General features: G+C 47.8%; 1 protein-coding gene across 1 annotated transcript in view; it reads left to right on the top strand.

Moving 5' to 3' along the window:
• Positions 1-10394: 10394 nt before the first annotated feature.
• The window catches only part of CPNE6 (copine 6), a 34286-nt gene continuing 18570 nt past the window's right edge, over positions 10395-26110 (top strand). Inside the window, exons 1-4 of the mRNA XM_083581022.1 lie at positions 10395-10611; positions 16554-16714; positions 21425-21613; positions 24522-24596. Coding sequence (XP_083437148.1) covers positions 16562-16714; positions 21425-21613; positions 24522-24596 — 417 coding nt within the window. The 5' untranslated portion in view covers positions 10395-10611; positions 16554-16561. The remainder of the gene's footprint in view (positions 10612-16553; positions 16715-21424; positions 21614-24521; positions 24597-26110) is intronic.

Genomic DNA, 26110 nt, shown 5'->3' with positions numbered 1-26110 from the left:
CTGACCAAACTGCGGGAGGCAGTTGAAGACAGGAGTGCCTGGCGTGCTCTGGTCCAGGGGGTCACGAAGAGGCGGACACGACTAAACGACTAAACAACAACAACAACAAACTGCCCCCAGCTCTGTAGGTCTAGGGTTGCCATGTGTCCTCTTTTTTCAGGACAGGTCCTCTTTTCCAGGCTAAATTTCTTTCTGGGTGGGTTTTTTAAATATATATATTTGCCAAAATGTTTTTGGCTATACTTTCTGAATGAGACCTAGACATAACTGGTGGTTGAAGACTTGCTCTCCTCTCCTCTCCTCTTCTCCTGCCCCCCTCAGCAATATATCACAGCTTCTATCGCCTACATATTGTAAAGGTAAAGGGACCCCTGACCGTTAGGTTCAGGCGCGGACGACTCTGGGGTTGCGGCGCTCATCTCGCTTTACTGGCCGAGGGAGCCGGCGTACAGCTTCCGGGTCATGTGGCCAGCATGACTAAGCCGCTTCTGGCGAACCAGAGCAGCGCACGGAAACGCCGTTTTCCTTCCCGCCGGAGCGGTACCTATTTATCTACTTGCACTTTGACGTGCTTTTGAACTGCTAGGTTGGCAGGAGCAGGGACCGAGCAACGGGAGCTCACCCCATTGCAGGGATTCGAACCACCAACCTTCTGATTGGCAAGTCCTAGGCTCTGTGGTTTAACCCACAGCGCCACCCGCGTCCCCCTACATATTATAAGGGGGATTTAAAAGGAGAGTCATCATAGCACCCTCTTTTGTGCTCCTAAAAATATGGCAACCCTATTAGGTCCAGCCCACACTCTGCCCCTCTCCTCCCATGCCACCCTTTTTAACGAAAGGGCATCATAAATCAAATTTCAGGTCAGAAAGGAAGTTCTGCTTGCGAGGGACTTTGTGGTGCAAATTGCCCGGCCATGAGGTCTGCAGCCCAGCTTCTCTGGGAGTGAGGGACTCTCCCTTCTCTGAATCTATCCATGACTCAGGACTCTGGGTTTCAACAATACCTAATTCAGCAGGGACCCAGAGACCAACCAACCCCCCCCCCCCAAAATTTGGCATTCGATTAAAAATCACGGTGCCCATTGCTGAGTGCATGGGTGGGTGCAGCTAAAGAAGAGCACCCTTCCCCAATCTGGTGCCCTTGAGATTACTGGGGTTGCAGCTCCTTCCAGCCCCAAACATCTGGAATACTCTGAGCTTGGGAAGGCTGGTTGAGAGAGAAACATGGCTGCAGTACCACCAAATGGCCAGCAGGTGGCAGGAGCGGTATTGTTAAAAGGAATTTGAGAATTTGTTCTGCATTATTCCTTTCAGGTTTTTTCTCCCCTCTCTCTCTTTGAGATCTCCTCTTCTTTCTTTCTCTCTCTCCTTCTGCTCCACTTACTCTTAAACATGTTCTCTCATGGGACCCTCAGGCCATGACAGAGCAAAGAAAACAGCTTCAGGCGATCTCAATACAGGCCCATATTACATACTCTGGCCGGCAGTCACTCTCTCCGAATCTACCTGCAAACTGATTCTTTGAACAGGAGGTGTCCAGAGGGACAGTTTCCGTTCTCTCCGTGTCTCTTCTTTCCAGCATTAAGCCCATTTCTCCACATTATGGCGGCAATTTACAAATTCTCTTCTAAAAACTCCTCACAAATATTCTTTTGCGTTTCTGTGCAGATTTCTTCTAGTGACCCCCTTTTCTCGTATGCCGCTTTGACTAAGGTACACATTGTACAGGCAATTTCTCCTAACGGAATGCATATTTTTCTGTGACATTTTCTTCGGTGCGTTCATTATTTATGCTTTCATTCCCTCTAATATATTCATTTTTATAAACCCTTGCTGGCTGCACAGCAAGTTTTGGATAAGTGCGAATTTCAAAGGAAGGCTGCATTTTGGTTCTTGTGTTGTTTTGGAGAGCGGGAATTGGGTCAATTTGGCTTTGAAGGCAAACTTCCTGTGGAGGAGGCACACGAAGGAGGGCCTCAGAAGATGATTGCAGAGTCCCGGTCAGTTCATATGGAAAGAGGGGTCCTTGAGGTACTGCGGTCCTGAGCCATTTAAGGCTTTATAGGTCAAAACCAGCACTTTGAATTGGCCCCGGAAACTAATTGGCAGCCAGTGTAGTCTGACCAGGATTGGTGTAATATGCTCAAACCGTCTTGCCCCGCTGAGCAGCCTGGCTGCAAAATTTTGCCCCAGCTGAAGTTCCCAAACCTCCTTCAGAGGCAGCACTTTGTATAACACATTTCAGTCATCTAACCTAGAGGTTACCAGAACCTAGGCGACAGACATTAGACTATCCTTTCTTATAACAGAATTTTTTTATTGAATTTTCAAAAACTTACCATATATACTTTAATATATAATAAATTTGTCTTTTTGCGAGTTCCTACCCCGTTTTCCAGTGTTTTAATTCCCCCCTCTGCTGTACAATGCCTTATTTTCCTTATCCTGACACATCAATACTGTATTTTCTAATTCCTTCTGTTGCTCATATTTCAAATACAGCTCACAAGTCCATCACGCTATAGCAGGGGTCAGCGAACTTTTACAGCAGGGGGCCGGTCCACTGTCCCTCAGACCTTGTGGGGGGCCGGACTATATTTTGAAGGTAAAAAATGAACGAATTCCTATGCCCCACAAATAACCCAGAGATGCATTTTAAATAAAAGGACACATTCTACTCATGTAAAAACACACTGATTCCTGGACCATCTGCAGGCCAGATTTAGAAGGCGATTGGGCCAGATCTGGCCCCCAGGCCATAGTTTGCCTACCCATGATCTACAGTGGTACCTCTGGTTAATTACTTAATTCGTTCCGGAGGTCCGTACTTAACCTGAAACTGTTCTTAACCTGAAGAACCACTTTAGCTAATGGGGCCTCCTGCTGCCGCCGTGCCGCCAGAGCACGATTTCTGTTCTCATCCTGAAGCAAAGTTCTTAACCTGAAGCACTATTTCTGGCTTAGTGGAGTGTGTAACCTGAAGCGTATGTAACCCGAGGTACCACTGTATAGCATTTCCTTAAATAGTCCAAAAAGGGCTTCCGTTCCTCCACAAAGCAATCATTGTTCGATTCTCTTATTTTAGCTGTTAACGTCAGCCATTTTGCAGAGTCCAGCACCTGACCTATCAGTTCTTCTTTCTTGGGCACCTATTATTCCTTCCATTTTTTGTGCACTGAGAATCCTAGAAGCTGTTGTTACATGCACAAAAAAGTTAGGCTATCCTGATTGAAATGGGACACTCTTGCAACGATCCCTTCCCAATCACCAACCTCAACTATCTGGGTACCTTTTTTTCCAGATAGGCAGATATTTTCCTGCTGGAGCAGAGTGACGCCCCTCCCTCTCCAGCACAAACTCAAGTTGCATAATATCTAAGGCAGGCCAAGTTATTTTGGCACTGGGACACCAATCATTCCCCCAAGTGCCTGTCTCACTCCCAGGTGGGGGAAAAATACAAATACAGCAATAATTAGCAATTCGCTGCCTTTTGCTTTCACAGGCCTCAAACCATCTGCCTGGGGTGGCTGCCTCACTCATAGAGCCGGCCCTAAAAAAATCAACATATATATCATTCCTGCCAGGTTTCCTAGGCTCAGGGGCAAAATCTGAGCCCCAAAAACTCTCAATTTGGGTCTTTGCACTCTCCCCACCTTGTAGCCTCTCTCCTCAGGCCCTGCCCCCTCACCAATCCAGCTTCACACCATCCCCGAACATTTTTTCACATGGCCAAAATGTTCTCGAAGCTACCAGCATGAGTTTGACCAAACTGCGGGAGGCAGTGGAAGACAGGAGTGCCTGGCGTGCTCTGGTCCAGGGGGCCACGAAGAGTTGGACACGACTAAACGACTCAACAACAACATGTTGAAACTGTAAGCCACCAGCAACTTTGCCCATGGCCCCTTTAAATACAGCTTAATTTGCAACACCCTATGGCACAGGAAAAGGGACGAGGGTAGCGCTGTGGGTTAAACCACAGAGCCTAGGACTTGCCGATCAGAAGGTTGGCGGTTCGAATCCCCGTGACGGGGTGAGCTCCCATTGCTCGGTCCCTGCTCCTGTCAACCTAGCAGTTCGAAAGCACCTCAAAGTGCAAGTAGATAAATAGGTACGACTCCAGCGGGAAGGTAAACAGCGTTCCTGTGCGCTGCTCTGGTTCGCCAGAAGCGGCTTAGTCATGCTGGCCACATGACCCGGAAGCTGTACACCGGTTCCTCGGCCAATAAAGCGAGATGAGCGCCGCAACCCCAGAGTCGTCCACGACTGGACCTAATGGTCAGGGGTCCCTTTACCTTTACCTATGGCACAGGAAGTACCGTATTTTTCGCCCTATAGGATGCACTTTTCCCCCTCCAAAGATGAAGGGGAAATGTGTGTGCGTCCTATGGGGCGAATGCAGGCTTTCGCTGAAACCTGGAGAGTGAGAGGGGTCGGTGCACACCAACCCTCTCGCTCTCCAGGCTTCAGGAAGCTATCTGCAAGCCCTGCAAGCCCGGCGGGAGTTGCCGCCGGGCTCTCCAGGCTTGCAGGCAGTAGCCTGCAGCCTGAAGCACGGGGCGCCCTCCGGAGGGCGCCCCGTGCTTCGCGCAGGTGTCCGCAAGCCTTGCGAGCCCGCCTGTTCTGGGGGCTGGGGTCGGGGGAAGCTCAGGCGGGGGGGGAAATAATTTTTTTTATTCATTTCCCCCCCAAAAAACGAGGTGCGTCCTATGGGCCAGTGCGCCCTATAGGGCGAAAAATACGGTAGCTTTGGCAGCTTAAGGGCTTTTTGTGGTGGTCCTGGCAAATTTGGGACGAATGGGGGCTTGGTCACTGCTGTATAACAGTCCCCGTGAACCAATCGGAACAAATGTGCAGCTATAATGCAGCCTCTGTGATATAATTCAGCAAGCAGATCAGGGCGAAAGCTCAATAAACAGGTCATTTGTTTGGGCCAGGCCACAGCCGCGAGCGAGCTTTTGAATTTTTCAATACCCTTCTGAAACTGGAGGTGGAACAACACGAGAGCGTACGATGAGAGTGCTGGATTAGTCTAACGACCCATCTAGTCCAGCATCCTGTTCTCACGGTAGCCAGCTGGATATTCCAGCGGGAAATTCGTCAGCAGGATCCGAGCACAGGAACCAGTGCCGGATTTACGTATAAGCTAAACAAGGTATAGCTTAGGGCCCCACTCTCTTGGGGGCCCCCAAAAAAATTAAAGGGGGGAAAAACTGGATGTACATTTCCAAAATATAAGATAAAAAAAATAATAAAATAAAACCTACATATAGCAACAGTGTTTTGTGTTGTGCAGGCTCCTGTGATGTAAGTAATGGGCCCCACCTGCTAGCCTGCTCCCTAAAATATCACTGGTTTGCTCATTCATTTTTATACACAGTGGTACCTTGGTTCTCAAACTTAATCCGTTTTGGAAGTCTGTTCCAAAACCAAAGCGTTCCGAAACCAAGGTGTGCTTTCCCCTAGAAAGTTACAGTGGTACCTCGGGTTACATACACTCCAGGTTACATACACCTCAGGTTACAGACTCCGCTAACCCAGAAATAGTGCTTCAGGTTAAGAACTTTGCTTCAGGATGAGAACAGAAATCGTGCTCCAGCGGCACGGCAGCAGCAGGAGGCCCCATTAGCTAAAGTGGTGCTTCAGGTTAAGAACAATTTCAGGTTAAGTACGGACCTCCAGAACGAATTAAGTACTTAACCTGAGGTACCACTGTATTGCCAAATGCCAATGCGTTTGCATTATTAAGTTTGGTATGAATAAAAAATCATTTTAAGTTAGAGCTTAATAATTATTTCACTATTAATATACTTCTTCTTAACTGTATTTCACTATTAATATATTTCTTCTTAACTGTATTTCAGTTCAACAATTACTTTGATAAAATGCATAATTTGTTATGTGCAAATGGCTTTAGATACTTGTTAGGTCCATAAATTACCATATAGCATATAATCAACACAAAAATACAGTGACAATATGTTGTTGACAAAGGACAGCTGGACATATAAAGGGCCCTGTTACCTTCAGTAGCTGAGGGCCTCATCAAACCTAAATCTGGCCCTGAAACAAGAAGAAGAAGAAGAGTTTGGATTTGATATCCCGCCTTTCACTCCCTTTAAGGAGTCTCAAAGCGGCTCACATTCTCCTGTCCCTTCTTCCCCCACAACAAACACTCTGTGAGGTGAGTGGGGCTGAGAGACTTCAAAGAAGTGTGACTGGTCCAAGGTCACCCAGCAGCTGCAGGTGGAGGAGCAGGGAATCGAACCCGGTTCACCAGATTACGAGTCCACCGCTCTTAACCACTACACCACACTGACAGGAACCATGTCCCCTCCTGAGATTTTCAGCAGCTGTGATTCAGAAGCATCGCAGCCTCTGTGGACTTTGTAGAGGTGCAGAGGAAGACTCTGAACACAATACTCTTGTTTTCCTTCAGCTCGCCCTTTCTCCTGCCAGCTTCAAAACCAAGAGCAGGGCGTTATGCCCTTCTGGGTAAATATGATAACAACAACAGCAGCAGCAACAACTTTATTTATACCCCGCCCTCTCCAGCCAAGACCGGGCTCAGGGCGGCTAACAACCAATAATAAAAACAAGTTGATTAAAATACAATTTAAAAGATTAAGATACAACATTAAAACATTAGGATGCAGCCTCTTCATAGGAGGAGAAAGGGAAAAGAAAGAGGGGGAGGGAATCAAACTGATTCTAAGCCAAAGGCCAGGCGGAACAACTCTGTCTTACAGGCCCTGCCGAAAGAAATCAGATCCCGCAGGGCCCTGGTCTCATGAGACAGAGCGTTCCACCAGGCCGGGGCCAGTGTTGAAAAGGCCCTGGCTCTGGTTGAGGCTAATCTGACTTCCTTAGGGCCCGGGACCTCTAGGGTGTTGCTATTTATGGACCTTGAGGCTCTCCGTGGGGCAGACCGGGAGAGGCGGTCCCGTAGGTACGAGGGTCCTAGGCCGTGAAGGGCTTTAAAGGTCTAAACCAGCACCTTAAATCTGACCCTGTACTCCACCGGGAGCCAGTGCAGCTGGAAAAGCACTGGGTGAACATGCTCCCATGGCTCAGGAAACCATAAGTTGTCCTGCAAGAGGTTCTCAACCATCCACAATCTGCCTTGGCGGCTGCAGGGTGAGGAAAAAGGAGCTGCACACCGCATGGTGCCTTAAGGAAACATGTGCTTGCATGGATGCCGGAGACCCTGTCTCGCAGCACTCGAACCCGGGTCACCGAATGAAGCTGAGCGTCAGAAGGTTTGGGGCAAATAAAAGAAAGCGCTTTTTCACATGCAGTGACAGAGTTAGAGCAGGAGACTCTTAATCTCATGGTTGTGGGTTCGAGTCCTCCCTTCTCCCCTTCCCCACCAATGTGATGTCACAGCATTAAAAGCTTCACTAAACAGTCAGGTCTTCTAAAAGTCAGGTAGTTGTTTATTTCCTTGACATCTGATGGGAGGGTGTTCCACAGGGCAGGCGCCACCACCGAGAAGGCCCTCTGCCTGGTTCCCTGCAACCTTACTTCTCGCAGGGAGGGAAGCACCAGAAGGCCCTCAGTGCTGGACCTCAGTGTCCGGGCTGGACGATGGGGGTGGAGACGCTCAATGAGACTTTGAGACCCATCGGCTGCCCTCACCTGGTTTAGCTGGCCAGTTGAAGCTGTTTCCCAGGGTGTGGCCACTGTCACATGCCGGCAGCTTCTAGAAACCACAGGTGAGAGCTGAGTGGGGACCAAAGGCAGGCAAACCACCCCAGAACAAGCATGGCATGTCTGCCACTAGAAGGACTGCCCCTCCCCTAACACCCCATCTATATGAGATTGTTGTTGTTGTTGTTGTTCTCCTTCTTCTTCTTCTTCTTCTTCTTCTTCTTCTTCTTCTTCTTCTTCTTCTTCTTCTTCTTCTTCCTCTTCTTCTTCTTCTTCTTCTTCTTCTTCTTCCTCTTCCTCTTCTTCCTCTTCTTCCTCCTCCTCTTCTTCCTCCTCCTCCTCTTCCTCTTCTTCCTCCTCTTCCTCTTCTTCCTCCTCCTCTTCTTCCTCCTCCTCTTCTTCCTCCTCCTCTTCTTCCTTTTCATCTTCATCCTCTTCTTCCTCTTCCCCTTCCTCCTATTCTTCTTCCTCCTCCTCTTCTTCCTCCTCCTCTTCTTCCTCCTCCTCTTCCTCTTCTTCCTCTTGTTCCTCTTCTTCCTCTTCCTCTTCTTCTTCCTCCTCCTCTTCTTCCTCTTCCTCTTCTTCCTCTTCTTCCTCTTCCTCTTCTTCTTCTTCTTCCTCTTCTTCCTCTTCCTCTTCTTCTTCCTCTTCCTCTTCTTCCTCTTCCTCTTCTTCCTCTTCTTCCTCTTCTTCCTCTTCTTCCTCTTCCTCTTCTTCCTCTTCTTCTTCTTCCTCTTCTTCTTTCCCCAACATGCCACTTCTTCACACTGAGCTGCAATTGCCAGTTTTCATGCCTGCCCCCCCAGTCTGGGGTTGCTCCTTGTGGAGTTCCTCGCTATCCCCTTTTGCCTTAACCCTCCTGAACAATTAGGTATTTTCTGCAAACTTGGCTCCCTCGCAGCTCACCCCGGCTCTGGATTATTTATGAACAAATTAAAAAGCACAGGCCCCATTTCATATCCTTGGGGAAGCCTCTGCCTTCTACGTCCGTCCGTGGGGAAAACAAACTCCATTTATTCCTGCTCTCTCGTCTTCCTGCTGCTTAACAAATTACTAATCCACAAATGGAGCTTCTTCTTTTGCCCCACAAATGCAAGGTTTGCTCAGGAGTATTTGCTAAGGGACGTAATTGAATTTTCCTGCAAGATGTATTATGTTCCGAATTCGATTAGCTGTCAGAAGGGGACCCATCGCTCCAGCCTGCGTGGAAGAATCTCCCCCCTGCTGTTTTCATTGCTATCCCCTGCTATCCTGGCAGCAATTTATCAGCACAGCAGGGCGGGGAGGTCTGTTCTCCAAAGTTAGATTAATGCTCAGCCTGTCAGCTGAGCATAGGTGCTCGGAGACTTTGTAATGAAAGCAACTTTATTAGCTCAGCCAGCTTTTTTGTGTGGGATCGCCTCAGATATATGGAAACGCAAATCTGAAACAATCCCATTCCAGGAAAAAATATATGTGCTGTTAAAAAGTCTTTTGTCCCTTTTGTCTGTCCTAAATTTACTCATGGGATGACCTAATGATCTACTATTAGAGAGAGAAAAACTATTATTATTATTATTATTATTATTATTATTATTACCACCTTCCTGTCCAAGGTCACTCAGGGAGCTGTATGGCAAAGTGTGGATTTGAACCCTGCTCCCCCAGGGCCCTTGTCTGACACTCTAACCACTACACCACACTGCCTCTCCTCTTTATGTTCGTTCCCTGCACAGCGTTACGGATCTCCAGCTGGTGCCGTCAGGGTAAGGACTTTTGGGAATAAATCTGCAGTCCCACTCAGCAGAATGAGCAGAAGCTCCCCCCCAAAAACACAGCAGGGCAGCTGTCCTGCCATATTGTGATATAAGGAGGGCTGGGCGGGTGGGGAGGGGGGAACTGGGTTCAATTAGCATTTAAAGGCAACCCTACACCCAATCCCACTTCCACGAACAACGCACAGACCGAATACATACAGTTGTCCTTCAGAATTGGCACCCCTCTGGGTTTTGCAACGCTGTTCTCCATCCAGCCCAGTAAATGTGCACAAAATTGCATTTATTAGGGTAAAGCATTCATTTTTGAACAATATGCATGCGTTAGTGAAAATAACATAATTGAAACGCATCCCATCTGGGAAGGGGAATGCTATGCAAAAGAGAAAAAAAAGTATATAACGGGCAAAATTGCATAATAGAATTGGGAAGCGTTTGCACAAAGATGCTGATGAGTTTTCACGAGGACTTAAAAAACAACAAACAAACAAACCCAGAAATCCTGATGTGGAAACGTGAAGAACTGAATTTACGATTGGGGAAATGGGGGAGGAGGAAAAGCTGAGGACGAGCCCAAAATTGGCAGATCAACTCCCTCCCTGGATGCAAGTCAAGCGATATCACCTTAGACGCACAGACGCACATCAATTCTGTGATGTCCGGTGCCTAAAACCACCCAAACGTTTCACTGTATCTTCTCTTGCACAGAAAGTGACTCAACTCCTCGATCGTTTCTGTCTCCCCTTATATATCTATCTATTTCCCCTGCATCTTTAGAACAATTTTGTGGGTTTTGTTTTTCCCACACGGGAACGACCAAGACTGCGCGGAGCGTCCCAAGCCCAGATATTTTCCGCCCAGAAGTGCCTCTGATCTTTCCGCCCGCCTTGCGGAGCCAGAGGTGTCCCATCGCCGCTGCCACCGCCAGGCATGGCTCTGAGTGAGTGTGTGGCCTCCCCCTCCCTTACACTGCGGAGTCTAGGAAGGGGGAGGAGCCAGCGAAAGACATGGGATGGAGGGAACGTGACAGCAGCAGAAAAAGAGAGAGAGAGCGCGCACGAGACGGCAGGAGGAGCGAGGAGGTGGAGGGGGAAACGACAGAGCCACAACAAGGACTTGCCGGGGAGAAAAGAGCCGATCAGCAGGAGAGGAAGGAAAGGAAGAAAGCAGCCCAGAGGACCTTCCATCCTCCGCAGCCTTCTGCCAAGGTAACAGCTGCCTCGCCTCCTTCTGTCTCAGCCGAGCCCTGCAGTGGTACCCAAGGAAAGCCATTTCCCCCGCCCACGAGGGATGCTCCGGGAGCTGTCCCTGGTGCTGAAAGGATGCTCTGCAGCGCACTGCCCTGTCTGTGCGGGTGCTGCTGCTGCTGCGACGCGTTTGGCAGAGTTGTGTGATGTTGCCGGTGTCCCGGGACCCCTCCCCCAGGAAGGAGTGCCCCTCGGGTGGGGAGGAACCCCTTCCCACCTAGGGGTCCCTGTGGCTGCGCGTCTCTTTCCACGGGGCTGTGCCTGCTTATGTGTGCGTTCATGGGCTCCTCTGCCCGGATCGTGGCGCCTTCCGTGCCCCACGCCTCCAGCCACGAGTCAGGTCATGCGTCGCGCAGCTGCCTTGCACCCCCGTGTCTCGTGCGCCCGCCTGGGGCCAGTGACGTATGTCACAAACTTGAGCACCGCGCTTGGCATGTTTGTGCACCTTTCCCTCTGTTGTGGTGTTGCCCTGTCCTGCGTGTGTCTGGCACTGCGAATCCTGTCCATCTTTAGGAGATCCTAACCATGTGCGTTACGCATGCCCTCCCGCTTTGCAGGGCAGGGCTCGGCTGAGTTGCTGCCCTGGGTGTGGCAGGAACTGAGCCCTGGCTAGGCTTGCTGGCCCCTCTTCCTCGCCTCTCTCCTTGCCCACGGAAAGATTATGAAAACAGCCCCTCCCCTCTCCTCCCTCCCTGTGTCCCGGTCTCTTTCGGTACTGCGTGGAACTGCACTTAGTTCTTCCCAGTCTCCAGGCAAACCTTTCAGGATCACCCAACGATTCGAAAGCAGGAGTTTGCAGGCAAAACTTTATTTAACTTAGACAAGCTGCAATGGCCTGAACTCAGGCCCGGTTTTGCAAAAATTATGTTATTATTATGTGAAAAGTATTAGACAGATTCTGGGCGGGTTCATAATCCTTCTCCTAGAAGAGTGAAAAAAAATGGAGCCTCCACATTCAGTCGCAGTAGAGCTCTAGAGACAGACAACAACAAAATGCAGGGGATTATTACCACCTTTCTGGCCTGCTTGGGAGCACCTGGGGTGTCTGGGTGTCCCCTTCAGCAGGATCAGAAAAGGGGTCCTATTTTGTGCCTTTGGTGTCGTGCTTTGTGACAACACTGCACAACTACAAGGGGTGTCTGTTTCACATTTTGTTAGATCTCTTCTTCTTGTGTGTGTGTGCTTTATGTCGTTCCTCCTTTCTGATGTGGGTCCTTGCGGTTTTGGGGGTCTCCGCTGACCACACCTGCGCTGCCCCCTTCCCTGTGGCCACGTGGCTTCTCCCCACCTCCCACCTTGGCCTCCCTCTGCTTCTCAGAGATATACCGCCCCTTATTCCAATTGCTTGCTGTGGACCCGTCTCCCACGGTTTCCTCCAATCCTTGCCTTTCAGCCGCACAACAATCCAAGATGAGAGGCGGCATCCGCCCCAGTGAGCGAGGATTTGAACCTGAGTCTTTCTGGACCCGGTTCAGCCCTTGATCCACTCTGTCAAACTGCCGCCCGGTTTTGCACAGGTGTTGGTCTTATACACAGTTTGTGTGTATGTGTAGTTTTCTTCCGTGTGGGCTGCTCCATTTCACTGCATCTCTCCACATTCTGAGCTGTGGGGCTTGGCCATAGTTATTCTCCCAGCTGATCCTCAGCTTGTGTTACCCTCAAGTCCCTAGTCCTCTTGGTGCCTCTGCATAGGGTGTGCCTGGACTTCGAATTGTGCAGTCCCAGCCCCTTAGACATCGCCTCCTTCAGGCCATCAGTTGTCAGTCACCTTCTGTGTTCCTCAACAGTGCTGGTGGGGTTGTCACATACCCTCAATCTATCATGTCCTTTGGGGAAAGGCAGTAGCTCAGTGCCAGAGCAGAAGGTCGCAGGTTCGATCCCTGGCGCCTCCTGGAAGATTTGGGAGACGTTCCCTGCCCGAAATCTCAGAGAGCTGCTGGAAATCAGTGTAGACAGTATGGAGCTAGATGGACCAGTGGTCTGACTCAGGATAAAGCAGTTTCCTATGTAGCTAACACATTTTGCTGTGTAATCTTTGCTTGCCCCGGGCTGTGTGTACTCTACCAGCAAATGGGAGTTCTTTGGTCTACAAAGTGTACAAATTAAGTCAAATGACGTTTCATGGCATTAACCTAGATTTCATCATTAGAGGTGCGTGTGTGCAAGCTTCGGGGTTCCACAGAGCTCTTTGGCAAGGCAATTCTGGGGTAGGGAAATGATTCTCCATGCAACGCCGAGATTTACTGATGGGATTGACTGCTGCAAGCTGTTGTGCTGGCCTTGGAAATGGGATTTTCCCAATGATTGCATCAACAGAAATTAGCCGGGACAGCTAAGAGATCGTTACGCATTGGGGGGCAGCTGTGGTGGACAATTATAGGCCATCTCCCTCTGTCAGGCCAGGCTCATGAGCTGCCCAGCAACACCTGATCGGCCTCTGGACCAATCGGGAGGAGCCTTTCCATTCTCATGAACTCAGCCTGACAAAGCGTTCTGTGGCCCTCCGAAGCTTGCATACCCAGACCCTAACTGAAACAGTTCCAATTGCAGCTACAACTGACCTGCTTTTAGCCTGCTGTGCTACATGCCTCATCTCTTGGTCCTTGAACTCTTTAGACGTGATGCCATTTGGATGTTTCTTGAGAACATTTGCCTCCTTGCAACAAACTTGGTGGGTTGCCAGACTCTCCTCTCTGCATGGGCTAGGGCTGCCCTGTTCCTGTTAGGTTTCCAAAAAAATCTCCCTGATGCTGTTGAGTTAGGCAGCTCCTTCAAAGCCAAAAGCGGCCCAAGTTCCAAAGGCAACTGAGCATCCATACGCTGCACACCAGCGCAGCCTCTAAGAATAGAAGATTGTGGAATTGCCACAGCACTGAAACTGCCCCCAAACAAGTCTTTTCGTTCTAGACATGCTGATCCTCGGAAACTGCAATTGTGTTGTGTCTCTTGATGAGAAACTGCTCTGATCCTGCCTCTGTTCAGTCAACAGAGCATAGGCTGAGTTCTGCAGTTGGATCAGGCCAAAGGCCCACCTATCCCAGAACCCTTTTCTCACAGTGGCTGGCTTGAAGTTTATATGGAAAACCCGCAAGCACAACAGCCATCTCCCCTCCTGCCTTTTCCAGCAACTGACATTCAGAGACTTCTCCTCCAGGAATTTGTCTAATCCTCTTTTAAAGCGATCCAATATGGCGGCCGTTGCTGCTTCATGTGGCAGTGGGTTCCACCGCTTATGCTCTGTGCGAAGAAGGAATTCCTTTTGTTGTCTGGAATCTGGTCCCGCTCAGCTTCCTTTGAGGACGACCACGGGTTTCTACTCTTGTGGAAGAGGAAGAAAAAGCTCTCTTTCTTCACTTTCGCCACACTGTGCAGAAGTTGGAACATCTCATATCCCTTGCTTGCCATTCCCCCCCCCAAAAAAACTATATAAAAAAACCCCACCCAAATGTTGTAACCTTTGCTCAGAGGGAAATCGACATTGCTTAAGGAGGTGGGGACTGGGAAACAGTTCTGGCTGTGTGCTCGGATCGTTCGGAGACACGACAATTTCCTCTTCACCCTGAGGAGTCGTGCCAGAACAGGGACTCATGCAGAAGAGGACAGAGGTCCTCCTCTGTTTTTCCCCTCACACACTTTACACAATGAAGTGGGGCTATGCACCGCTCTCAGCTCAACTTCCTTGGGGTATCTGAGTTTGGAGCAAGCATCCGAGCTCCTGGTCTCTGAGGGCCTGGTCCAATGCTCTAACTGCTATGCACACTGCCGCACAAATGCACCCAAATCTCACTGAGGCCTGAAATGAGTCAAGAGAGCCAGTGTGGATGAACCACAGTGTTGTTTGGTGTAATGGTTAGAGCCTTGAACTACGACTCGGGAGACCAGGGTTCAGACCTTCACTCTGCCGTGAAACTCGCTGGGTGACCTTGGCCATTCCCTTCCTCTCAGTCTCACCTACCTCGCAGGGCTGTTGTGGGGGGCAAATGAGGAGAACGATGCACACCGCCTTGAGAAAAAGGTGGGATATCAGTGCAATAAATTATAACAATAATCCGAGAGTGCCGTGGTACTTTCTGTTTAAATCCTTCGTCAGCCACTGTCGTGCTAGGAAGGGGTTTTGAACTGGGCGGAGATCTCTCTCTTGTACACCAAATCGGTGTGCAGTCAGCCATGTGGTACAGCACACACACCCCAAAATACACAGACACCAAAATCTTCATGCATTTGGAAAAGCAGGACATGGGGGGAGGAGCCGAGCAGGAAGAAGAGGCAGCGAGCCAGGAAATGACATTTTTTGTGCAGCCGAGGTTCCCTTATCACAGAACCTGAGCGCTGGAGCAAAGCGCTGGTCCCCGGCGCATTAATGCACATCGCAGTGTCCTTAAAACCTTTTCCAGGAAATACTCAGTGGGTACAATTTCCCCTTTTTTCTTTTCTGCTGAGGCTGGCTGCGGTGCATCAGCGCAGGCTCCGAGCAAGCTTTGCTGGATCAGACCCAAGGCCTGCTCGGTCCAGCATCCTGTTCCCCACAGCGGACAGCTGAGCATGGCAGGGAGGCAACGGGTACCCTCTGCTGTTCTGCACCGTTCAGGGATAGAATGCTTCTAAACCTGAGGGCTCCATCTGACCAGCTGTCCCACTAGCCACCGAGTCTTCGTGTTGTTATGAATGTGTGTGTGTGTTGCTTTTACAAATGCAAAGGTCTACGGCGGCCCTTGAAACTAAACCCACGGCGTCTGCTCAGATGTCCCTCTCGCCCACCCCCACCCCATGGCTCTCTGCTCCTCCCCACACAGGCTGGAGCCTCTCGCTTTTGACCTGACTCAGGTCCCTAGTGGGAGCCAAACCAGCCGTCCAGGCCGCAGTGTAATAAATCAGGGCTGGAGCTGACTCAGCACCCTTTGGTCCCAGAAGCTCCCCTGCCAGTTTGGAACATGTCAATATATATTTTCCTCCCAAAATTCTGCATCCAGAGCTGGAAGCAGGGCGGATGGTGAAGGGAGGGGGGCAGACTGGGGGAATGGGGCGGGAATCTCCATAACACCCCCACACCCCGACTTGAAAACCTAGAAGCTTCTTTTCAGTGCCATTTTTCTGCTCAGACTTCTGAGCACGCACAGAGCGCCATCGTCATTGCCAAATCCGCCCAAAATTATGTGATTCTCACCCCCCCGCAGGCCACCACCTTTTTTTGACTCACAGCACCCCCTCCTTTTAGCACCCCCTCAGATTGGACCTCCGTCCCCCTCAGAGACTCTTATATACAACTGCAACCCTCCTTTTTTTGCAAAAAAAGACTATTTTTTGATTGCCCACACCTCTGAAGAGCCCTGGCGCTGCCCGAAACAGAATTTTGAGGCACTTGGACGAAAAATGCTTTCTCTGAACTTTTACCTCGGTTTGTTGTTGTTTTTTTGCTATGGGCTGGGGTTCCCAAAGGCATCTGTTTTCTGCCTCGAAAGCTCAGCTGTGGGGAAGGATTTGAACAGAAGTGGAAAGGCCTTTCTGACTGAGCAGGTGAAGAGCCCGTTTCTCTCACTGGGGAGGAACTGCAGAGTTCCCCCACCCACCCCACAAGCCAGGAATATATTTTGGGGGGCACATTAGGTGGAAGATATTTCCAGATTGACATGAGCCCCCTTTTTCGCTAGATTCCAGAAACTGTCCTCTGCCATTCTGGCTGTGTGCAATTGACCGTTTGGCTGTCCCATGAATATCTGGACATTTTCCATTCCTCTCCTTTCTTATTGTCCTATTCCTTCACTCGGACCTCTCCCAGTTCCATCCATTCTTTCCCATCCACCCAGCTCCCCGTTCCGTTAAGCAATATCCTTCTGCTTGTGTCCACCCGCCAATCTCTTCCCCTTCTTCCTTTCTGCTCCCTTCGACCCTTTGACCCCACTCAGGACCCGCCATGTCGGAAGGGGTCGACTCTCAACCTGTGGCGCTGGGCGCCAGCCGAGTGGAGCTCAGAGTTTCCTGCTGGAGCCTGTCGGAGCGCGAAGATGCCGCCAAACCCGACCCATGCCTGGTTCTTCACCAGCTCAGCGCTGGACAATGGAGCGAGGTAAGAGCGCCGCTTTCGACTGGGCTGATAGCCTCTGAGGGTCCCTATTTTCTTTTTAAAAATCATTTCTATTGATTTTCCAATAAAAAACATCCTGTTAATATATCCATTTGTGATAATCCAATTAAAATAAAAAACTAAGATTAAAAATTATAATCCAAATTATAATTATTGATTTTTCAGAGCTCCCCACAGTCTGGACCTCTGAAGCATATCTCCACATCTCAGTTCTGTCTCTCCCATATTTTCCACATCTTGATTTTAAGGCTTTAAAATTCTCCTTCCCTGGTTCCACGATTCTCAATCATGTCAAACGTCATATATCCTTTCATCCGTCGAATACAGCTTTATTTGTATATACATATTTTTCCTACTGCCTTTTTAACCAGCGCAGCTTCCTCTGACTCCATTTCAATCCAGGATGTTATCCAAAGTTTAATGGCGCAGCAACTCCCAATCATTAATTGTCCAAACCTTCCTTTTGAGCTTAAATGAACCAGTGCCTTCCACGTTAAATTGTTGGGCAAAACTGCTTGCAATATTGCAGTGTAAATAAGCTGCATTCCACAAATACCAGTCATTTGGCGATCGATCAGCCTCCAGAGGCTGACCGAGCGTCCCTATTTTCCAGGGACGTCCCTGATTTAGAGAAGCCGTCCCGGTTTCTGATTTGATCCCTGAATGTCCCGCTTTCCCTTAGGATGTCCCTATTTTCCTTGGAGGGTATGGAGCTATCCGACTCCCGAGCCGCTGGAAGGCAAACTAGAAGGTTTTTTAAATGTTTAATGTTTTATTATGTTTTTATATATTGTTGGGAGCTGTCCAGAAGCTGGCTGGGGCAACCCAGTAAGGCGTGTGGGGTATAAATAGTAAAATTATCATGATGGAAGGGGACGTCCCTATTTTCGTCAGAGAAATGTATGTGATGAGTGGGAACTGTAACACTTTGCTGCAGTGCGCAGGTCTTCCTGTTTAGACGTCTCTCTGTGCTTAAGGTTTCCCTCCCCCATAATATTATCTGCAAACCTTGTGGGGTTTCCCCCAGACTCCTGATTCTGGCCATTGGTCACAGAATCATACCGTGGGAAGGGACCCCAAAGGACATCTAGTCTGACCCGCTGCAATGCAGAAATCTTTTTTGCCCAACATGGGGCTCGAACCCACGATCTTGAGATTAAGAGTCTCATGATCTACCGACTGAGCTAGCCCGGAGTGCGATGCTTTCGTTAAGATTCCTGCATTGCAGCGGGTCAGACTAGATGACCCCGGGGTTCCCTTCCATCTCTGCAATTCTATGATTTACAATTCCTCACCTGTGCGTGGCTGACCACTCCGACCTGCAGGTCAGGCACTTTTGCAAGTCCCACAAAACATTTATTCCGTGGCTGCAGGAACGCCACGAGTACCAATAGTAATAATATTGATTCGGAAGCGGCAGCCGGTGCAGAATGCTTCAGCACAATTGCTGACAGGGGTGAGGCCTTGTCAGCACACAGCACCTGTGCTCAGAGATCTGACACTGGTAGCCAATTTGCTACATGGCCAAGTTCAAAGGATTACTTTTAGGATATAAAACCCCTGAGATTACAGGTGAAACATCAGACCTGTTTTGCACCTGTCAGATTTTAGTGTGGCAGCACCTGTACTTGGGAACTCCTTGCCACTTGATATCCCGCAGGTGCCTTCCCTGTTCTCTCTTCGGCAGCTGCTAAAAACATTTTTGTTTCAGCAAGCCTACCCAGATATTTAGAATGCTGATGTGTGTTTTAATCTGATTTTAACTTTTTTAAAGGTTTTTAATAGTTTTAAACTGTTCTCACAGAGAGGTTTGTTATTTTCGTAAACTGCTTTGAGGTGTGTGGTTTTTTCCAACGATCAAGCAGTGTATAAATATTATGTAATTAATAAAAAATAATAATATTATTGGCATCATCTTGACTTTCTGCTTATAAAGCACTTGGAGTAGATTTCATCAGAAAGAAAACCACAACAACACAAAGTACATATTTAAAACATTGCCGTCTGAAAGCAGGAATTGATTTGTAAATATCCCTTTTGCTCCTTTTTCACCCATTATGATTATATCTGTAATATCAGCGATTTTAAAAATGCTAACATGGCCATTTTCAAGAAGAGCATTGGGAGGAAGTTGATTAGCTATTGGGATAAAATGTACCCATGGATGAGTATTTAAGCGAAAATTTTAGTACTGGGGAGAGGTAGGAGATAGTTAACTCTTATAGCAGTTTTATTATTGTATTGCTTTTAAAAGCTGCCTTGAATTCTTTGGAGGAAAGATGACACAAACAGGGAATAAATTCAAGTTAAATCAGTTCAAAACGGCAGCCGAATCACATGTTAACTAGCTACTGAAAATTTCTGGCGAACTGGAAGAATACAGATATGATTCCCTTAATCAACGGCTTGACAATATGACAATCTTGGCAATATATGAACGCAATATATAGACGCAGACTTTCTTTGGAGAAATATAGTGATATTTGGAACGACTATACACAGAATATATTAGGTTACTGATGAATATATCTGTACAAGGATAATAAGACCAGACACATCTGTATACGAATGTACGGAAATGTGATTGTTTTCCTTTTGTTTCTATTTTCATTCGCTTTTTTCCTTTTTTATCACTCTTTCGTTTTACGAATGAAATTCTTCTAATAAAATATTAATTTAACAACAACAACAACAAGCTACAGATTTTTTAAAAAATGGCTTTCCATTTCTAGCTAAGAGCTTATCCAAACTAACCTTCCCTCCACTCTTTCCAGGATGACCAGTGATTTAAAGCTCTCTGTCCAAGCACCCCTCTTTTTGAACTCTAGACCACGGGTAGACAAACTAAGGCCCGGTGGCCGGATCCGGCCCAGTCGCCTCCTAAATCCGGCCCTTGGACAGTCCAGGAATCAACGTGTTTTTACCTGAGTAGAATGTGTCCTTTTATTTAAAATGCATCTCTGGGTGATTTGTGGGGCCTGCCTGGTGTTTTTACATGAGTAGAGTGTATGCTTTTATTGAAAATGCATCTCTGGGTTATTTGTGGGGCATAGGAATTCGTTCTTTTTTCAAAATATAGTCCGGCCCCCCACAAGGTCTGAGGGACAGTGGACCGGCCCCCTGCTGAAAAAGTTTGCTGACCCCTGCTCTAGACCTTCCCCTGCGAAAACCTGCACAAAACCCCACACTCGGACACGAAGCGTCAGCGGGACAAAAGGAAAGAGGGGGATAAGCCCTATGTCAGCCTCTGCCAATCTGAGGCTGACGGGATTTGTAGTCCAACACATTGGAAAGGCCCTGGAAAACATCAGAAGGTTTTCTATTGGGAATAGTACCAGGAAGTCTAACGGAGGAAGACAAGTTACAGATAGGTAGCCGTGTTGGTCTGCCAGCAGTGTCCTTCAGCTCTCTATATTGGACAAACAGGCCAAACCTTACGCCAAAGAATAAACGGACATAAATCGGACATCAAGAATCACAAGACAGAGAAACCAGTAGGAGAACACTTCAATCTCCCAGGACATTCTATACAAGATCTCAAAGTAGCTGTATTACTACAAAGGAATTTCAGAAATAGACTGGAAAGAGAAGCTGCTGAATTGCAACTCATTACCAAACTTAAAACCATGGAGAGACCTGGTCTGAACAAAGACATTGGATTCTTATCTCATTATACATGACAAAGCCATTTTTCACCTTCTCACCCCTTGCTTTTTCCTGTAAGACCTATTGCAGTCGTTAAGAGTCGTCAACAGGCTCATCACAGCTATCTGCCAATCACCCATTCCCACCACCCTTCTGAGTAATACCCCTCCCCACCTTCTCACTATATAGAAGGATCTGGCAACTTCTGTTTCAGTGTATCTGAAGAAGTGTGCATGCACACGAAAGCTCATACCAAGAACTAACTTAGTTGGTCTTTAAGGTGCTACTGGAAGGAAAAAAAATTTTTTGTTTGGAGGAAGACAAGACATTATATTTATACGCAACAGTAGCGGCAAGGCTATTGACTGCGAAAAATTGGAAAAGTGGTATTATACCGACAAAAAGAGAGTGGCTTGCCAAATTACTGGAGTATTACAATATATCCAAAACAATGGGAGAAACTGGAAGGATCTCAAAAGAGAAGATAGACAGGGACTGGAAGGTGTTTAAAGGATATTTGATTTGCAAAACCATATTGAAAAATCAGAACTCCTATTAGAATAAACAAGTTCCGTTTTAAATACTGAAATACTAAATAAGATGGATAACAATGTGTAATAGAAAAAGAAGCAGAAAATTGGGTTAATGGTGTGTGAAAGAAAGTAATAGAAGTGGAAAGAAATTGCAACTGAGTAGATTGGAAGTCTAACACAAGGGTGGGGTGAGGGATGGCGATGGGAAAAGGAAGTATCTGTGGGATTGAGTGAGGGTATGTATGAACATTTTTAAGGATTGTATGAAATGTATGTTTGTATATTCGTAACATGTGTGTATTAATGCTGAATTATTTTAATAATAAAAACTTTTTAGAAAAGGAAAAGGAAAGGCCCTGGATTGGCAGGAACCTGGTCTGAAGGTCAATTCATAGAATCAAAGGAGCATAGAAAGGCAAAGTTGGAAGGGCACCTCCAGAGCTCATCTAGTCCAACCCGCACCAAAACCACCTCCCAAAACTCCCTCCTTCCCCCTTTCTGCCTCTCCTCCCAGGTGGGGCGCTCCGAGGTCCTCCGCAGCTCCCAGAACCCTGTCTTTGGTCATGTCTTTGCCCTGGACTACTTCTTCGAAGAGATGCAGATTTTGAGGTTCGACGTCTTCGACGCCGATGGAGAGAGCGCCGAAGACCTGGGTTCCGAAACGGGGGTCCTTCTGGGCACCATCGAGTGCACCTTAGGCCAGGTAAGGCTGCTTTGACCCCATGGGGGGGAATAAACCTTTCTCTTGTTGTATTTTTGGGAAATAGAGGCCCAAACATCAATTTATTAGGATTTCTCCAAAGGGTTGGTGGGTGGGGAAAGGACAGCAGGAGCAGTGATGTCATCTGCCGGGGGGGCAGCACTCGGGAAACTCATGGGCTTTCCTCGCTCCGGCAACCAAATGCGGCGATAACGAGGCTTTCAAGTTTCGTGGCGTGGTATGCTCGTTTCACTTTTAAATAGGCAGCGTCGTTTCCTGCAGCCGAGGCACAATCTACGTGCCCGAGGTTTTGAGAATGCCAATAGTTAAAGAGTTGGTTTTCAAAACGTGTGTAAAATTTAATCATTTCACTATTTGGGAGCTAGAATAAATGATCGAAATAGTATCTGATATGTTGGAGCAGAACCTTCAACAGGTGTTTGACTTGTTTTCCGTGTTGTCTAAAGCTTTCCGCTTTTCCTTCGGTTGCTAAACACATATCAACTGCACTGGCTCCCGGTGGAGTACAGGATCAGGTTTAAGGTGCTGGTTTTAACCTTTAAAGCCCTATACGGCCTTGGACCCTCGCACCTACGGGACCGCCTCTCCTGGTATGCCCCACAGAGAAACTTACGGTCTTCAAATAAAAATATCTTGAAGGTCCCAGGCCACAGAGAAGTTAGGCTGGCCTCAACTAGAGCCAGGGCTTTTTCGGCTGTGGCTCCGACCTGGTGGAACACTCTGTCACAAGAGACTAGGGCCCTGCAGGACTTGACATCTTTCCGCAGGGCCTGCAAGACAGAGCTGTTCCGCCAGGCCTTTGGCCAGGGCACAGCCTGACTCCCTCCCTCGGCAATCTTCGCGGAGCTCTGGCCCAATAGTGGCCAGTGGCTTGAATTTAATTAATTTTATAATGAATGATTTTAGAGTGTTGTTTTGTGTTGTACTTTTGTATTGTTTTATTGTTGTTAGCCGCCCTGAGCCCAGCTTCGGCTGGGGAGGGCGGGATATAAATAAAATTTATTATTATTATTATTTCCTTCGGTTGCTAAACACAGACGATCCATTCCTTGCTAAACACAGATAATCCATTTCCTGTTCTGAAATTCCCAATTCCCTTTCAATATAATCAGTTACTAAAAAGGTAAAGGGACCCCTGACAGTTAAGTCCAGTTGCAAACGACTCTGGGGTTGTGGCACTCATCTCGCTTTACTGGCCGAGGGAGCCGGCGTCCAGATTCCGGGTCATGTGGCCAGCATGACTAAGCCGCTTCTGGGGAACCAGAGCAGCGCATGGAAACGCCGTTTACCTTCCGGCCGGAGCAGTACCTATTTATCTACTTGCACTTTGACGTGCTTTCGAACTGCTAGGTTGGCAGGAGCAGGGACTGAGCAACAGGAGCTCACTCCGTCACGGGGATTCGAACCACTGACCTTCTGATGAGCAAGTCCTAGGCTCTGTGGTTTAACCCACAGCGCCACCCGCATCCCAATCAGTTACTAGGTTCCATTTATTTATACTAAACTCCTCTCCCTCCTTACGTGTGGCTGTTAGCTGAACAATATTTAAGTGTTCCAATACTTCCCTTACTAAAATCTGATCTATTAGGCTTCTGGTCTCCCCAAGCCTTTGGATAAAGGATTCCTGCTGGATTTATGATGCCTAGAGCTTGATCTTGCCGACTTCCTTCTAAATAGTTTAAACATTGAGGGGGGGCAGCTAATGTAATGCCCAGCTGATTTTCTAGAATAAACCCAGAAAGCTTTCTGCATGTTTAAACTCTTCTTGGGAATGTGGCTTGCATTTTTATGAACCACCCTGAGATTTGGGGATGATGGGCGGTGTACAGATTTAATAAATAACAATAATAACAATTGTCCTTAGGCCCCGGATGAAGTGCAGTGTCCTAGTCACTCATGAGGACTGGAAATTTGTTGAATGACTTTTTAAAAAGGAAAGTGGAAATTTCCAGGGAGCTAAATCATATGCTAGGTTTTGAACCTTGCCATATGCAAAGGCTCGTTTGTGGACCTGCTTATTGAGCGTTCATCCAGATCTGCTTGTACAGTCGTACCGCGTTCCAGAGGTCCGTTCTTAACCTGAAGCACTGTTCTTAACCTGAAGCACCACTTTAGCTAATGGGGCCTCCTGCTGCTGCTGCACCGCCGGAGCACGATTTCTGTTCTCATCCTGAAGCAAAGTTCTTAACCTGAAGCACTATTTCTGAGTTAGCGGAGTCTGTAACCTGAAGCGTATGTAACCTGAGGTACCACTGTACGACATTTGCAGGAATGTCAGACGATGCCAGCTATTCATTAATTCCACAGTTTCCAGTGCATTTTCCCATCACTTTTGTTACTGCAAGAAGTCTGACGGCAGGATATTAATATTAACCAATATTAATCCTACAAGCTGAATTTGTTGGTATACAATCTGAGTCTCACCTGAAAACAGAAACAGTCTGGAAATCCCTATAATTTGGGACGGGAAGACTCTTTCCACCTCCCTTTTCATTCTATATTTTCCCTCCTTTCTTTTCTCGTCTCCTTCCTTCCCTCCTTCCTTCCCCCCCCCCCTCTCTCTCTCTCTCTCTCTTTCTCTTTCTCTTTCTCTCCCTCCTTCCTTCTACCATCCTTCCTTCCCTCTCTCTTTCTCCCCTTCTCTTCATCAGCTGATGTGGATTTTAATTTGTTTAGTGTTTTTAACTTCAATATTTTAACGCATTACGAATATTTCCTGATTTTATGGTTTTTATCTTTTTCCGTAAACCGCTTTGGCCTAGCGGTGTATACATTTTAAACAAATAAATATGACCCTCTCTTCCTTCCCCTGAAGCACAGTTAATTCTCTGCCCTTCTTCCCTCCTTCCTCGCCTGCCTGCTGCCTGTGACTCAACTGCCGGCTCCCCAGATTGTCTCCCAAACCAAGGTCACAAAGCAGCTGCAGCTGACAAGTGGAGAGATTGTGGAGAAGTCAACCATCACGGTACAGAAATCGGTCGGTTGGGGGGTATGGATGGCGGGGGGAGGAGGATGGGAGAGCCTGTTGAGGGACAAGGAAGGACAAAGACACTCAAAGGACAGGTAGGAGACAAAGAGCCAGGAGGGAGCCTCTTTTCCATGTCTAGACGTCAGCCTCGGAATCTGCGGGTCGCAAGAGCGCTCCTGAGCATGCACAGAGTGCAGTTGGCTACCTGGAGTCCGCTGGGGTTAAAATGATAGAATCACAGGTTTGTAGAGTTCGCAGTGATCTCAAGATTCATGTAGTCCAAACCCCTGCAATGCAGGAATCACAACAGTGCAGGAATGGCAGATGGTCACCCAACCTTTGCTTAAAAACCTCCAAGGCAGCAGAGCCCACAACCTCCTGAGGGAAACCATTCCACTGTCAATCAGCTCTTGCTGTCAGAAAGGGGCAGGGCTTTACTTAAGGTGTGACGTTTGTTTACCAGACTGGCCAACCTTGCAGGGGTGTCGCGAAGGAGATTGGACCAGAACACTCGGGAAATGCCGAATGATGAATACCTTGCCGTTGCTTTTCCAAGGACCTGGTTTTTTAAAATAATAATAATTTTTTATTTATACCCCGCCCTTCCCAGTTCAAAAAGACCAGGCTCAGGGTGGCTAACAACAGATTTAAAACACTTAATTGATGCAACAAAAAACAGCATAAAATACAGCATAAAACGTAAGTAACAATAAACTCAGAATTCAAAAATCAATTTAGGGGGGAAATCCATCCAATAAACATTAGATGATCACCAGGGCTAGCTGGCTAAATTAGTCCTATTTGGGCCAGCGAGGAGACCAGGGGAGAATTAGCTGTGGGTGTTAGTCTAATGTGTTTGTTTTGTTAGTTTAACGTGTTAGTGTTATGTAGTGCTTTTGTATTGTATAGTATTGTATTGTTCATTTTGTTTTGTAGTGTTTAAATTGTTGGAAAAGTAATAAATAGTATTATTATTTTTTTAAAAAAAGAGAATTAGCTGTGGGATCCCAGAGCGGGTAATCTTCATAAAAAGGGAAGGGGGAGGGAAGGAAGGGGAATAAAAGATCAGGCTAAGTTCAAACTGAAAGCCAGGCGGAATGGCTCTGTCTTACAGAAGGAAGGAAGTTAAATCCTGCAGGGCCCTGGTCTCATGGGACAGAGCATTTCACCAGGTCGGAGCCATCACTGAGAAGGCCCTGGCCCTGGTGGAGGATAATCTGACTTCCTTAGGGCCCGGGACCTCTAAACTAATTATTCATGGACCTTAAGGTCCTCTGCGGGGCAGACCAGGAGAGGCGGTCCCGTAAATACGAGGGCCCTAAGCCACAAAGGGCTTTAAAGGTCAAACCCGGCACCTTACACCTGACCCGATACTCCACCGGGAGCCAGTGCAACTGGTAAAGCACTGGGTGAATATGCTCCCATGGCAGGGACCCCGTGAGGAAAAAAAAACTAGGCAGTTCCCAGCCAATGCAGGAACCTGCTTTATCCTGAACCAGACCACCAGACCG

This window comes from Podarcis filfolensis, assembly GCF_964270895.1.
Source record: "Podarcis filfolensis genome assembly, chromosome: 13".
Taxonomy (NCBI): Eukaryota; Metazoa; Chordata; class Lepidosauria; order Squamata; family Lacertidae; genus Podarcis; species Podarcis filfolensis.
Note: the sequence above shows the minus strand (reverse complement) of the source record. Positions and strands in the feature narration are given on the sequence as shown.